Genomic DNA, 15,805 nt, shown 5'->3' on the forward strand with positions numbered 1-15,805 from the left:
TAAGGGGGGGTGTTTTGGCCGGGAAGGTATTTTTTTTTTTTTTTGGGAATGTCCCTTTTTTTTTTTTTTTTTTTCTTTTTTGTTAGGGTTGTGTTGCTTCACCAGCTCTCATGTTGATACTGTAGCTCTTCACTGCACTTTGTAGCATCCACCTGTGCTTTGTGCCAGTGCTGGGTTGTTGTGTTTGCTTGTGGTGGCTGCTGCATGCTGTGTGTGTACATGTGCATGTGTGTGTGATGTCTGAAGCGCTCTCATTTGTTTCCCTTTTGAAATCCTGTCTCTGACCATCCCTCTTTGCCTGGATGGAAAGGGACTGCATTGCTCTGATGTTGTGAACTAACAGCTGTGCTGAATTTGACACAATTTTCTTTATCAGTTATTGCTTTCCTTTTTCAGTCTTGCTATGTTGTATTTAATTTTATTTATTTTTAACAATTGTAAGCACATGCATTCTCTGACTGTCTAGAGACATGTTGCTGGCTGCTTCAGTCCATTTACATAGAACACTAAGCAAGAATGCCCAAAACCATTTACTGAAAGGAGACTTCATTAATTTGTAGGTTAGTTAGAGCCTGTGTAGGTTCCTTGGTAATATGTATGCTGGAAAAAAAGTAGCCCAGAGAACTTTACTGTAGATCTTTGAAGTACCACACAGAAGCTCTTTTACTGATAAGTGAATCTGCCAAAGTTACCCAAATACTATCTCAAAAATATGCTATATTTGCTATAAATTCCCAGCCTATATGGTGCAATATCAAATTTTAAGTAACAGAGAGCTCTACAGATATGTATGATTAAATCTGTGTGGCTCGTGCAGGCCAATGGTTTTGAAAGGCACTTCTAGACACTGCAGCGTAGTGTAGTCCTAATACTATTTTAAAATACAAATCAATTCTAATGCTCACCTTCATCATTTGTCCTAAATGATTGTACTTTAGGGTGTGTTCAGTCTGTACATCGGGAGAATCAAATAGTGTATGAATAAGCTGGAGGCAGATTGTGGACTCATAATGTTTTAGCACAGCTTAGTAATAGAGGAATAGGTCAAAGTGGTGGAAATTACAAGGATATATTTGACTTACTCTGTGGGTTATAAAAGGAAGGAAAGTGCCTTTTCAAACCCAGAAGTCCTTTTTGTTGTCTTTGGCATTGTTATACTGTCATAAGTTAGGTTGGTCTGAAATTTGCTCACATGGAGCATTCCTACTGACCATTGCTGTTGAACTATCTCCCAAATTCTTTTGGAATGCAATGTGCAGAAATATGCAAATACTGCTAAATTCTTTGAGTCCACAGTGGAGGAAAGCACATCAGAAACCTATGGCATTATATAGCTTCTTATATGGAGCGTTCTTGACAACAATCTTAGAATACTTATTTCCAAGAATTCTAGGAATTCAAAACATCGGGCAATAATTAGGAAAAGCCGTTCATGCAAATGATAGCACAGTCAGCCCTTGACCCGTGAATGTCAGTCTACATATCAGCTCTCTGGAGATACCTAGAATTCACTAGGTGCTTTCTAAAAATGGATAGAAAGTGTATAAAAAGGAGTTTGATTTATAAGCTAGCATGTTAGGTTAACCTTTAGAGAAAAGCTCACTAACCTTCCCGTCATGCTCTCCCTCCCCCTAATTCCTGGAGGTTGCATGTGCTTCTCATCCTGCCAGTGCACTGCATTTCTTGTTTTGCGATTACTTTTGTCTGTTGTCCCTCTGTCCTCAAAGATGATCACCGCACCTATGGCCCGAGGTGGGATGCAAATAAGACCACGGTTCCCGCCTACCACCGCTGTGTCTGCTACGCCGCCAAGCTCCATTCCTTTGGGCGGACAGCAAATGCCACAGGTATTTACTGAGTAGAAGCACATTGTGTCAGGAATTGTGCAAAGCGTTCAATACGTGATTGTATGGCACTTGCTTTCAAGCAAGGAGAAGTTCACTTTTTCATCTAACAACTAACTTGCTGGTGTTACTCAGGGTATTGGGCTGTTAAGGTATTTTATTGATCCTTTTTCATTTTAAATCATAGGTTTTCTGAGACCTTGGGATATTAAATAAAGTATTTTTAAAGTGGCGTAGATCTTTATTATAACATTTAAAACATTCGTAATTGATTCAAGTCTAATATTAGAATTCTGGTTTCTGTTTAGTCTTTGTCCATCCTCCACAAGCGTGCATTCACGAGTGCGTTGCAAGTCAATATTGCAGAGCGCTGGCTGAGTTGTATCTGGGACCTTACTTATCATGTGTTCATACTCTGTACAGGTGCTTCTTTCATTAATAGTAAACTTGGCTCATTTCAGTTTGAGTAGCTTCTTGGGGTGGTACCAGGGGCCAAGAAAAATGGAACTATTCCCTTCATGGTCGTGTAGAAGGAACTGCCAGAAGGATTCCACTCGTACCCGCATCAGAGAAGAACCTGTGTAGGCAGCCTGGCACCTGCCTGGCTTTTGCTGGGAGTTCCATGGAGTCTGAGTGCTGCATCTGCCTGGTGTAGGTCTGGATCTGCTAAAAACATCACCGTCACGTTTGCAAGCAAAATATGGCATTTGGGGGGAGCAGGAATGGGGAGAACCAGAATGAGTTAGAACTGAGTTTTTACCAGTAAGTTTTACCAGTGAGACAAGGCAGTGGTCTGCTCTGAGAAGTTTGCTGAGCCTCATGTGATTGGTGTTGGTTTAAATACATGTCATATTATGATGGTGGAATAGCATTCAACTGCATTTTTTCTGTCTGTTATTTGTGAACCTCATGTCTTGTTCTTTTAGATGCTGATTTTCAAATTTATTACCAGGTGCAGTTTTAATACCGCTTGATACCGCTGCATTTTGTTCATAGGTTTAATGAAAGTTTCTCCACTTCTGTGCGTTTTGTTGCCTTTGCAAGCTTGTTGTGGGGCTGGGGAATGTCTGCAACTCTGCTTCCTAGTGCTGCTGCATCAAGTTTAGTAGGCACAGCCTTTTCTTCTCAGGAATTTGCTAAGGTAGATACAGTGACCAGAAAGGTTCTGCAGACCTAGGCAAAAACATCTGTTGTTTCTGGATGGTCATTTCAGGCCTGGTCATTGTTTATATGTTAACTAAAATAAATCCCAGGCAGAGCTGTTGAGCCAAAGAATTTACTTTGAGCCTTATTCGCTGTAGCAGTTTATATATATTGAGAGAATCATCTCCCATATGAAGTATTCACAATGTTTAGTTTGATGATGAGGCCTTCCAATAGATATTTAAGTATTAGATTGGCTTATGTTTAATATTTGAGTCATGACAAAAGACCTCTAGTTTGAGCATTCAGTGCCATAGGCTGATCTTTTAGTGCTGTCATGTCTGTGGGTATTGAGCAGCTTTGATTTCTGACACCAAGTGTATTGGTCATCAAGGAGTGCTCTCAGTAGAATGCCAAGGATTGTGAAAATGGTGTAGAAGACTGAACAACTAGAGAAAGCAGAAGAAGAAAAGAAATTTCTCTGTGAAGAAAATTATTGCAGTGAAAACTGCTCCCAAGCAGGTGGTAGGATGAGTGAGTCCTAGTTTAATGGTGATGGGAAGCATGTTTTTAAAGCCAGTCTGACATGCCATAGACTTGACAGCTCTGGATCAGGATGAATATCTAGAGCTTTCTGCCAAAACATTTTGTTCAGGTTCTAGGTGGATTAGAAATTAGAAATGTTGTAATTTGCGCCTCTTAATGTCATAAAATGCTTAAATAATATTTCCTGTTTGATATAACTACCTTGTTATAAGAGCCTTTGCAGCTGTTCACAAAAGGAGTAAGGGCTTTAGCATATATCTGGTTATTAATTACTCATTTAAGAGTCTTTAATGTCCTTGACTACAGTATCAAAAGTATTTTAGCCTTGGTGATAGGTAGTTCAGAGTGTCTTTTCTTTCTAGAAAAGAATGTTGGTATTGCACTGGAGAATCTCTTTCAACAAAAGGACCAGATGGGTTATCAATACTGTGTGGTTATTTATTATTACCTCATATGACACAAATGTCAGTCTGTCCTTTTTTATCACTAGGCTCAGTTGATTCTGCAGTGGGATTTTTTTTGGTTGGTTTTTTTTTGCTATTACTGTCTGTTCAATCAAAATTTATTTATAAAATTTTATATTATATATATAGTATATATTATATATATATTAATATTTTATATTTACTGATATGGCATTGTATTCCACAGGGTCTTTTGAATTGCCAGAGAATTAGAACTGACTTTTTTTTTTCTTAGCTGAGATTTGTTTGTGCCTGAATAGTTACCAAATGAGAACTATAATTAGTTAGATGTGCTTTTTGAACAACTAAGAATGTGCTTTTTGAACAACTACGTTTTGTATACTTTTTGTATTCTTTTATTGAGCTCTGCAGAATTTCATTTTGTCACGTAAAGCAGTGTAGTGGTAAACTTTAAACCCAGTTTGCAACAGAGTAGGCAAGGCTGTGCTTACTGGCTTACCATTGAAACTGAAAGTACAGCGGTCTTTCTAGACTTTTCTAGATGCTTTCTAGAGTTTTCATTTAAACTGAAAGTGTTTCTACTATCTCGCATTATTACCCACCACTTCCTTGTTGCAGTCTCCTTTTCCTTGCCATTAGCTTCTGCACATTGTACACTCTTGCTACCGGGAGCTGAAGAACTCTTGCTAGCCTTATCGACTCAGTTCCTTGCTTGAGACTCAGCAAACTGGAGGGAGGTCCATGAGTATGCTTGTAGGTGCAGAAACTCTCATCCTTCAGTGAAAAAATGTGTAGTTGCATTTCCTTATGTATGATGAAGTTGAAGGGTATACAAATGGTCAGTAACCATGGCTTAACTCTGGAGTTAAATGAGGAGCTAAATGAGTTTAGTGGAGTAAAAGCTCCAGGGGGAGGGTTTTTTTGTCTTTTGGGTTTATTGAGTATTATTGGCTGTTGTTTATTTTGGTTTTTAAGCCTTCTTTTTAGTGGGAGTCCATTGGAAGTATTCCCTAGAAGTTGAAATTTTGTTAAATTTATATAATCTTAATCCATATCCTGCAAGCAGTGTAGAAATCTAAAGCTGAAAGCATCTTTAGATCTGTTTTATAGCAAGACATCTGAAATTATTATGTCGTAAATTAACTGCTTTCAAAGAAAAGTAAGGCAGTAAGTTTAGAATTATATGCTTCTGAGTGTATGTTCTTGAAAATGTCTCTATTTTGCTGAAGTTTAGATATTAGACTTGTGTATTTTGGAATGAAGCTGGCAGAGAGCAAGCCTGTTGCAAGAAGGAAAGCTGTTTGCCTATGCACACATTTAAATGAGAAGGAGCAAAAATAATCTAATTCATTCTGTGCTTATGTGTGCAGTAGGTGCTGCATGTTCTTTTCTTTGCTGCTCTGCAACATTTGTAGATTTATGTGAAGGGACCTTGGTGTTGAAGTAGGTACAGAAGCTTAAATTTGGGAAAAAACTTTCCTTTGCAGAATACAAGGATTTAAGTTTTCAGAAGTAATTTTATGTAACCAACTTGAAACACTTTAAAGGGGTCTCATTTTCAGGAAGGGATGAACCATTCAAAAGTGGTCTTAGTTTGACTTGATGAAAAATGGGTGCAGCATCCATATGAGTGAGTTCTAAATAACTTGTTTAATAGAATGTTAGATAGAATTGTGAAAAAGTCAAGGAGTGCTTTTTGCAGTGTTCATCCCTGGCTGCCTTCCAGACAGAAGCTTGGCTTCTTTGGAAGGCATATCATGCTTTTCAGTCTCAGAAATGCTTTTCCAGCTGTTGAGGAGACATGCTGTTAAAGAATCCACCTCCTATGAAAAACAGCAAGCAGAGTCTCAGTATTTGTTGATTGTGGAGAAAAGGAGGATGTAATGGCTGATTTAAAACATCAGTTCAGCTTCACTTGTTCTAAATATTATCTTCGTAGGAGAGGCTATGAAGGTAATGGGGTTATTGAAGATTGAAAAAACAAATCATAGTATGTCAGGCTGCATTTGATTTTTAAACTGTACTTAAATGGATGATAAATTAGTAAATTAGTATCTTCAAGTTTAGTAGTTTTACATTTGCACATCGCTGGGGATTGTTTGGGCACTCTTTTTTTTTCTCTAGTGGAGTGTGACCTCTTGCATAGCTGTAATGTGATATTCCAAGCAAAGCATTTCCTGTCATATTCAGTGTGTACACACAAAAGCAGACCTTGCAATACTTACTTTTTAATGTGCTAAAGATCATGTCCTCTGGAAATGGCTGGATGATTTAGATGGATATTTAAGGAGTGAGTGAATGACAACACCAAACTGCAGTGCCCATGAAGTGTCTGGGACTTGTGATTTACTGGGACCTTTGCTTAAAAATGGTTTAGACCGAGAGAAACAGAGTTGTTAATTCATAAAGGTGCTAGTCAGTAACTTACAGAATGAAGGTGTGGGTTACTGCCCTCTGTGGGCTAATTCAATTTATCTTTGTGTGTACTTATTTATAGACTCAGGTCATAAGAACTCTGCATGTGCCTTCAACAAGCATGATCACTTAATATCTGCAGTACTATACCATGCTTCTGGCCCTGATATATTTTTTTTTGTTTGATTGGTTTTAAGTGATCAAGGGGAATAATGTTCATTAGAACAAAAGTGAAAAGTTGCTCTAATTTGAGTGTCACCTGGCTCTAGCACTTTAAAATGTACAACATAAATTTAGTTGTTACCCAGAGTTTGGTGCTGTTCTGGAAATGTTCTTATCTGTCCCTTTGTCCTTTAGGCACAGCTCATCATTCTCCAAAGGTCAGAAAGCTACTTCATTTATTTATTTTTTTTTTCATCCAGCCATTCAGTTTGGAGTGTTTCTGTCTCTACCAAGATTTTAAAAGCTGAATATTCAACAAGATTGGGTGGTTTGGCTTACTTTTTCTTTTTTTTTTTCCTTCCTTCCTCCTTAAAAAAGCCAGTTGGGAAGCTACAGTCAAGTCTGACAAACCTTTGAAGACTATAATTAAATTGTCGAAATAAGGAGGGGTTTTTACATCTGTTAATCCTCCAGTTAGAACTGTCTTTTTTTCCTGCTCTTCTTTACTCTAGTTCTAATGAAGTACAGGTTTTCAGAAGGCACTTCTGACATTTTGGTTGCAACATGATGTTTTGGGAAATGAAAAACAATTATTACAGAGTTACTCAAATTATGTGCAGTTTTAATGGCTATTTCCAATAAAGCTGGTATGAAGTATTGCTGTGAGCGCCTCGAGTGATACAAGTGGGACTGTCATTATGGGGGAGAACAGGAAACTAACACTTTCATTTCTTGTAGGCCTGAGGATACATATCTCTCCATAGGTAAACCCTCTTAGTTAAGTTCCCATCCTGTACTCCCTTTTGTTGTTCTTGATCTTTTTTCCCCCCACATTTCAGGTCAGCCAGAACAACATTACCATGATGTCATCCCCATCTCCTGTCCAACAAGCTCAAACCCCCCAATCAATGCCTCCGCCGCCACAGCCGCAGCCATCTCCTCAGCCAGGCCAGCCAACTTCTCAGCCAAATTCAAATGTCAGGTGAGCTAGACTGCAACTTCTGAGGATTTTTGTCAATGACCTAAGGGTGAGGTTTTCAGAAGCATTCAGTATCTTACTCTATTTCTGTTGAAGTGAATTAATTTTTAACTTGAACTTCAGTGAAAGCACAGGTGGGATTGTCCCGAAGACACCCTGAAACCCCCCATTTTAAATACAGTCTACTGGCAGAGCTGTGGAGTGCTGTAGCAGTGCTTACTAAAAGCATATCTGCCCACAGGCTGATCATGCTTCATTGTCAGATACTGACAGTTTGATTTTATGCTTACTTTTCAGTTCTGGCCCAGCTCCATCACCCAGCAGCTTTCTCCCCAGTCCATCTCCACAACCATCCCAGAGCCCAGCAGCTGCACGAACACCTCAGAACTTTAGTGTCCCATCCCCGGGTCCTTTAAACACTCCAGGTAAATGATGTGAGAACTATACTGCAAACCGTGAGTTGGGGTATATTTTGGTAACTGTAATAGTTCCCAGAAAAGCTGTTAATGTTTCACATAATGTAAACTTTAAAGATTTCTACAAAGCAGCCAGCATTGCAATAGCAAACATGTCATACACATCACATAACACAACAACATGGATATCTCAGAAAGCTGTTAATGTTTCACGTAATGTAAACTTTAAAGATTTCTACAGCATTGCAATAGCAAACATGTCATACGCATCACATAACACAACAACATGGATATCTCAAATCAAAATCAACTGAAACCTCTTTTCTTATCACTGAACTATATAATGGATTTTTCAGACTTTCCCAGTCTTTTGAAAAAAACGAATGATACTTAATTGAATGGAGCAAGTTTATAGAAGCATGATGATTCCTTGGTTCCATGCAGGAAGGAACCCTTAGCAACAACATGCAATTGTAATTAATCCTGGGTGGCAGGCTGCTTTGCTTCAGAACACCTTCCATGATGATTCCTTGGTTCCATGCAGGAAGGAACCCTTAGCAACAACAATTACAATGCAATTGTAATTAATCCTGGGTGGCAGGCTGCTTTGCTTCAGAACACCTTCCTGGGTGTACTCTGACACTTGTGCTCTTCTCTCTCCCAGATGTAATAATCAGTTTCTGATATTGTGAATGGAACTAACATACTGGCTTCTTCTCATACCAGTGTAGTGTGCTCTGCATTTTGGAAAGCACCAACTTAAGGGAAACTGCAGGAAATTCAGTATGTTGATTTAGTGTTTAGTGCACCAGAGTCAAGGCAAAATGAGGACCTAGAAAATGGGTATATGAAACTTTGGACCTTTTCAGAAAAAAATTGTATTAAATGGGAATTGCTGTTCTGCCCACAGAACATGTTCTTTCTACACAAAGATTAGAGGGTTGGACAAGCCCGTAAACTGAGGAGGGCATCCAGTTGTGTATTTGGATATTTGATGTGAGCTACACTTATTTGGATGTTTGATGTGAGCTACACTTTGAGAGTGCTACACTTCAGATCTAGATTACATAAACTGAGGAGGGCATCCAATTATGGATTTGGATATTTGATGTGAGCTATGCTTTGAGAGTGCTACACTTCAGATCTAGATCCTGAAATGGGAGAATGCTGCTCTACAGTATCTTTTATCATCCCTGTGACATGCAGTCTTTACTTCTTGCCAGGAAATCCAAATTCTGTCATGAGTCCAGCCAGTTCTAGCCAGTCAGAGGAGCAACAGTATCTGGAGAAACTCAAGCAGCTGTCAAAATACATTGAGCCACTCCGGAGGATGATCAATAAAATAGATAAAAATGAAGGTGAGATTTCCTTGTATTAAGTCATGCATTTCTCTCTGTCAGCTATCTCTTCTGATGAAAGAAGCAGTACCTTGCCTTTTGTGATGGTTTCTATTCCAGGGATTAAACATGAAAGTCAGTTGCTCTTTTTTTGCCTGTAACTAAAGATTTTACTATGAAGTAAAATCCTTAAATTCTCATCAGTTTTCCTTCTGATGTTTTTGAAACATATCAAACTTACACAATATATATACTTAAGATTAGATGAAAGATCTTTGATGCTTACTACTTTCTTCAGGGTTGGCTCATGTTTTCACTTTTAGCAGTATACTGTATCTCTGTCTGCAAGTATGGAAGCTATTCTTGTAGTCAGTGTTTGTGTCTCTGATGTTATTTCAGATAGGAAGAAGGACCTGAGTAAAATGAAGAGTCTCTTGGATATCCTGACTGACCCTTCCAAACGGTAACTCTTTTTCCTTCTGGCTGAACATCAGATTCACCAGCTCTTCCAGGAATTAGTTGTTTAGCATCCAGCCATGTTGGCATTGAAGCTGTCTGTGGTGCTCAGGCAGCAGAAACACTTCAGCCAAGGAGATCATTGTGTGGTGATGAAATTTCTCCTTTTCTGCAGGTGCCCTCTAAAGACACTGCAGAAATGCGAAATTGCTCTGGAGAAGCTGAAAAATGATATGGCTGTGGTATGTAATGCTTTGTGCTAGCAAGAGATAAGCAATTAATTCCAAAAGGTCTCATGATTTGGCAAGATAATTTTTTGCATTTCTTGTTGTTCATCCGTTAAGACTTCAGGTAAGGTTGGACAAAATAAAAAAGACAGGAAAAATGGGCAAGCATTTACTTCATGTGAGTCGCCTGTATGTATCTTATAACTGAACTTCCAAATTTTTGTGCTTTGTGCAAAGACTCGAGTAATTCTTTCCATGAACTTCAGCAGTTGATTTCAGCACAGACTTCCTAATGAAAGCCGCAGACTGCTCTTTTTTTTTTTTCAGTTTTCAGAATCCTTTGTATTTCATGTATTGGAAGTTTACTGCTGTAAAATTTTGCAGAACCAATAGATCAATAGTAGAGACTTCATTTTTGTGGATGATTAAAAGCAAAGGGGTTTCTCTTGTTTTTTAGCCGACTCCACCGCCTCCCCCAGTGCCCCCCACCAAACAGCAGTACTTGTGTCAGCCACTTTTGGATGCTGTTTTGGCCAATATCCGTTCACCCGTCTTCAACCATTCCCTTTACCGTACGTTTATGCCAGCTATGACTGCCATTCACGGACCACCCATCACGTATGTATCATTGCCCTGCTGTCTGTCTTAAATGTTCATTATTTAATGGAAAAAAAAATTTATTTGTAGAAACTATTAAAAGAACAGTTGTGTTTATGGATGGGTGTGAGTTATTTTCTTTCTACACCTGTAAGATATTTGACAAATGCAGTGTTGGCATAACATTTTCACTTTGTTCTTTTCTGGACTGTAATTTCCACAGGGCCCCAGTTGTTTCCCCTCGAAAACGGAAGTATGAAGAGGATGAAAGACAGACCATACCAAATGTCTTACAAGGGGAAGTTGCAAGATTAAATCCTAAATTCCTGGTGAACTTGGACCCTTCCCACTGCAGTAATAATGGCACAGTTCATCTTATATGCAAGCTAGGTAAGCAAGAAACTAAGGGCTGAATTCAGAAAGAAGTGCTGAGCTTGATTGTAGAAATTGAAGAGGTTTTGGCTAACAGTCTTCAGTGTTGCCAACGTGTGACTTCTGCATGAAGTCTGTACTTACCAGATTCATAGCACTGCTTAATCATGCCATTCTGCACAGCCTGCTGCAGGGTACACCTGGACATTTCATTCACACTGACTGATCCTTTCTTGTGCTGAAGTTGCAAATGGTAATCTCATTTAGCGTCTAGAAAATTACTTGTTGCTAGCAGTAATCTTGCTTCCTGATTTGATCTCTGTAAGAATTATTCTGCCTCCAACAACTAGGAGAGAGCTAGAGAAATGTCCGGTTAATTTTGGGTCTATTTCAGTTTGTACTAATGATAAACAACAATGATGTCTGTTCAAGATAGAAATTCAAATTGCATCTCATTTTTATCTCAGCTGAATAAGCATAAAATGTTATAGTCTGTTAGCTTGTTTTGTGCTTGGATTCCAATGGGGAAAATAGATTATTTCCTTTTCCCCTTTGTTTAAAAATCTGAACTGGTTTTGTCCTGAACATCAGTACATAAGGCACTTAATTTTGAAAAATGAAGTGTCTAACTTAGTGAAGTTCAGCTGATGAAATGTTGAGATTGGCAAGGTGCAGAAATGTGTAAGAGATGGAGCTGTGTTTGCCAGGCTTTTCTTCAGGTAATTTAAGAATGTTGGTAATATGAGCAATGAGGGTTCCTTCCAATAAAAATGGAGATTACAGCCTGGCTTCTCCTTGGGGTTCAGGGGCTAGAAACCAAGCTGAATAATGTACAAAAAACCCACTCCATCCAGCAAGGAGTGCATTGTTCTGATGGGAAGTGTGTTTGCATTCTAGATGACAAGAATCTTCCAAATGTCCCACCACTACAGCTCAGCGTTCCAGCAGACTACCCAGATCAGAGCCCTCTGTGGATAAAAAACCCCAGACAGTATGGTATGAGAATGTTTGCATGACATTTGTTGGGGATGAGTATGTGGCAATAGTGGGGAAGTGTGAACATCTAATGTTACTCTATTTTTTTAATTTTTATTTTTAATATTATTTTTATTATAACTCCATTTATCTATTATCTTTTTTTCCAGCAGCCAATCCCTTTTTGCAGTCAGTGTATCGGTACATGACTTCAAAACTATTGCAACTTCCAGACAAGCATTCAGTCACAGCACTCTTGAACACCTGGGCACAAAGTATTCGTCAGGCCTGCCTCTCTGCTGCATAACATCTCACTTTCTAAATCCTGAAGCACGAAAGAAGGTCTCAACAGCTGGCCTCTTCCACATGCCACTGGAAGATCACATTTTGGGGAGGGAACTACAGAAGAAAGAAGCCTTATGTTGTTTTGTTTCTAGGTGAAACAGGTTCAGTAGAGAACCTGATGTTAGACTTAGCTTTCATGCTTTCTATCTTCTGCCTCTGTGGACTTTTGCCAGCATTTTCAAATATACAAAACGTGTATATATGGTTCTTGAGACTGTATTAGGATGAGTTTTTATTGTCTTCTTAGAGAAGAAACTATTTGTGGACTTCCATCAGGGAGTCTGGTATAAGAGGGAGTAGGGAGAGAATGTCCTAATTTGCTTCAAAGTTTGCTCAGTGCCAGTATTCCTTTCACTGTATGTTTTGTGATCTGATACTGCCCCAGAAATAAATTAGCTGCAACTGGAACGAGCTTGCAAATTTCTCAGTGGTTGCAGGAATCTTTTTGCCTATTAGCTTTGCCCAGAGCTGGGATAAATTACAGCCTTTTAAGGCATCCCTCAAATATGTGAGATAAATGTGGATAATTACAACTTGGGGGTAAGGGGAAACCAAATAGAGAGAAAAATGTATTTTATAGCTTATTTTAAACACTACTTTGTATAAGCGGTTTTTGGTTGGCATGGACCACATGTTTCTCACTCCAGAAGAGTGAGGTGGTTGAAAAAAGAGCTATTAAGTGCACACTGACTTCCTCTATTAAACAGTAAATGTGTACCTAAGGGTGGGACGGGGAAACCCAACAGTATGAAGTAACACAAATCGATGCAGAGGGCTTGTAGCTGCATTTCTTCTTTTACTAAGAGTCTCTCTGAGGTGTCTGGCTTCCTTTGGAAGTTGATGCTGTTCAGTGAAAATGCTTCTATGCTACATCAGTTTGTTTAAAAGCAAAAGGACAAAAAAACATAGCTCAGGAGTAGAACTGACAACTCATATTTTGTGCCTTGAGCAATGGTGGGCACTCAAGTCAGTCATCAGCTGCCTTACTGTTGGGCACTTCTAATGAAAACATTTGCCACGAGTAACTCTAATTCCATGCATAGTGTGATTGTTTTATAAGTTGCTCACTCTTAATTTCCTGGAGCAGAATAATTCAAATTTCAGGTGTTCCCAATATATTCTGCTCTATCTCCCTATATTGCACAGCAAACCTTAAAGAGTAGCTGGGCTCTCTTACAGTAGTGTCAAGAAATTGCTATGACCTTCGTAAATCTGTGTGGTGTCATCAGTTTTAGGATGTTTATAAATGTGGGTACTTAGTAAGCACTGACTGAGGCGGCAGAATGCGATCAGTATTTTGTACATGAACTAATGCATTATCTGTTTGTTTCTATTGTAATAAATTTATTATTATTCCTGTGTTGGATGCTAACGTTGTACTGCTCTTCCCATGTCGATCCTCAGATACCAGTTCTGTGGTGTCCATTGGATGATGGGTACTTTGTTCTATGGTAAGTGAAAGCTCATAGGCTTGGGAGGTCAGAGGAAGAAGTCAAAGTCATAAATGGCTCTTCATCCCATGCAACACCGTCTTTACTGTTCTCAAAGTGAATTGGAAGACCTGGTTGAGAGTTTAGTCATGGTATCTACAAAAGAAAGATGCAATTTTCTAGCCAGTTACATGGCTGACTCTTCCCTTAGGGCAAAAGAACCAGCAGCACCATTACAGTTTGTAATCCATAACCTAAGCAATGAGGATAGAAACAGTGTCTGTATGTGTGTTAAACACACTCTGAGACATTTATAGCGTTTATTTCTTAACAATTTGGTTAAAACATATCTGGAAATAGATGCAAAACATGTGCATCCCTCAGATTTACAGTAACTTCCCCAGTGCAGGACCTTTCAGTTTACCTTCAAACAAGATGTAATGAGGTGTTAGACTAAGGGGGTGGGGTATCCTGACATACAGCAACTTCTTGGCTGGGAAATAAATTGTGAAAGCTGGAAGTGGGTCATGTACCCACGTGTCAAATTAGTAGCTGTGTATCATGTAGCTGCCTTCCTTTTCTGTTGATGGGCAAACTGTCATAAGCTGCTTATAGATCTTGCTAAAATAAAAAGTAGAAGCTTATTCCCAGATCCTTGGAAAGATGCACCGAAGTGGGAGTAAATTAGTAGTAATGTTTGGGTACTTTATGAGATGTTTGGGGCATTAATAGGGAATTCAGAAAATGTCCCCATTATGAAAAATACTTGAGGTGGCAGTAGCAGCTGAAGAATCTAACATGAAACCTCTGTGTACATGTTCAAAGCAGTAATAGGGAAATGAGAATGAAGAGTAAGAGCATTGAATTAAAGTGCAGTTTAATGAAATGGCTTCTTTGAATAGTCCAAATTCTCTGTCTCTCAACAAAGCTGTTCACTAGTGTTTGTTTCAGTGGTGGCAAACCTGGCTTTTTGATAGCAGGCACTGGTGTGGCAATCAGACTGCAGAGAGGAATGCAGCAGATCAGTGTTGCTGTGATTACCTGAAACCATTTCCTTTTTTTTTTTTTTTTTTTTAATAGCAGGCACTGGTGTGGCAATCGGACTGCAGAGAGGAATGCAGCAAATCAGTTACTGTGATTACCTGTACCATTTCCTTTTTCTTTTTTTTTTTAATTAGGGAAGATACTGGGTTAGGACCTCACTCTACTGGTGAGGTCAGTGATTGTGTGATGGACTGGCCTGCCTGGCTGATGAGCCTTTAAGATTCAGTGAGAACTTTTTTCCCCAAAGCTTTGGTGTTTTAAATGAATTACTGTTTTTCGTCATGGAACAAGGATACTGTGTGATTGGCTGTTCTTCTGTTTGTCCAAACTTGTTATCTGAGGCATGGCTTTCCTGTGTTAAAGTCCAGTTTTGTGTCTTTGCGATAGGAGCTGCCCTGACAGTGTCTGGCAGGGCCAGGCAGCAGGTGCTTTGGTACCTGCTGAGCCCTGCACAACTCATCCTGCCTCCCAGGGCTGTTGCTCTTCTGAGGCTCTCGAGGCTGGATGCTTAAGGGCAGAACATGGGGAATATGTTCTTGCAGGCACCTCTTTTGGGAATTAATGTGCTAATGAATACATCTTCCTGTTTTGAAGCACCATGCATTTGTTTTCTGGACTCATCTTTTTTCCAGTACACCACTGAAAAGATTCATGCCTTAATATTAATGGACTATAGGTATCTTTCCGGATTTAGTGATGCTTACATTTAGGAATGTGTATTTCTCTCCATCTTCCAAAGCTATTGACTCTCACTAGAACGTAATGTTACAACTGCTCTGGTCTGGTTCATTCTGTGTAAAGGAAAAGGGATTTTCACTCATAGATCACTTTTATGGACCAAATTTTACCATAAAAGGCATGAAATGTACTAGAGTCAATACAGCTAATACTGATGATATGAGCTAATATAACTGGTTTGTGTGTCAGTGGACTAAATTGAAAGAATTCTTTCATTCTAGATCAAGCTGAGTTTTGTAAATGACTCTCAGCAATTCCATTTTTCTGTATAAGCTGAGTGGAGTCCTCTTGATTGAAGGAGCAAGTATGGCTCTGAGCCACTGAGCATAGGTCATCAACAGCCCTTGGGTCAAG

The 15,805-nt window shown here is 39.1% G+C and overlaps 1 protein-coding gene across 1 annotated transcript in view; it reads left to right on the top strand.

Annotated features, from left to right (window-relative positions):
* MED15 (mediator complex subunit 15) overlaps positions 1-13,611 on the top strand; it is a 27,275-nt gene extending 13,664 nt beyond the window's left edge. The window contains exons 9-18 of the mRNA XM_014963909.1: positions 1,728-1,847; positions 7,375-7,517; positions 7,812-7,939; positions 9,154-9,288; positions 9,667-9,730; positions 9,899-9,965; positions 10,408-10,568; positions 10,771-10,937; positions 11,817-11,915; positions 12,065-13,611. Of these exons, the coding sequence (XP_014819395.1) occupies positions 1,728-1,847; positions 7,375-7,517; positions 7,812-7,939; positions 9,154-9,288; positions 9,667-9,730; positions 9,899-9,965; positions 10,408-10,568; positions 10,771-10,937; positions 11,817-11,915; positions 12,065-12,201 (1,221 nt within the window). The 3' untranslated portion in view covers positions 12,202-13,611. The remainder of the gene's footprint in view (positions 1-1,727; positions 1,848-7,374; positions 7,518-7,811; positions 7,940-9,153; positions 9,289-9,666; positions 9,731-9,898; positions 9,966-10,407; positions 10,569-10,770; positions 10,938-11,816; positions 11,916-12,064) is intronic.
* The last annotated feature ends 2,194 nt before the right edge of the window (positions 13,612-15,805 follow it).

Source organism: Calidris pugnax, unplaced genomic scaffold (genome assembly GCF_001431845.1).
Source record: "Calidris pugnax isolate Ruff unplaced genomic scaffold, ASM143184v1 scaffold32, whole genome shotgun sequence".
NCBI lineage: Eukaryota > Metazoa > Chordata > Aves > Charadriiformes > Scolopacidae > Calidris > Calidris pugnax.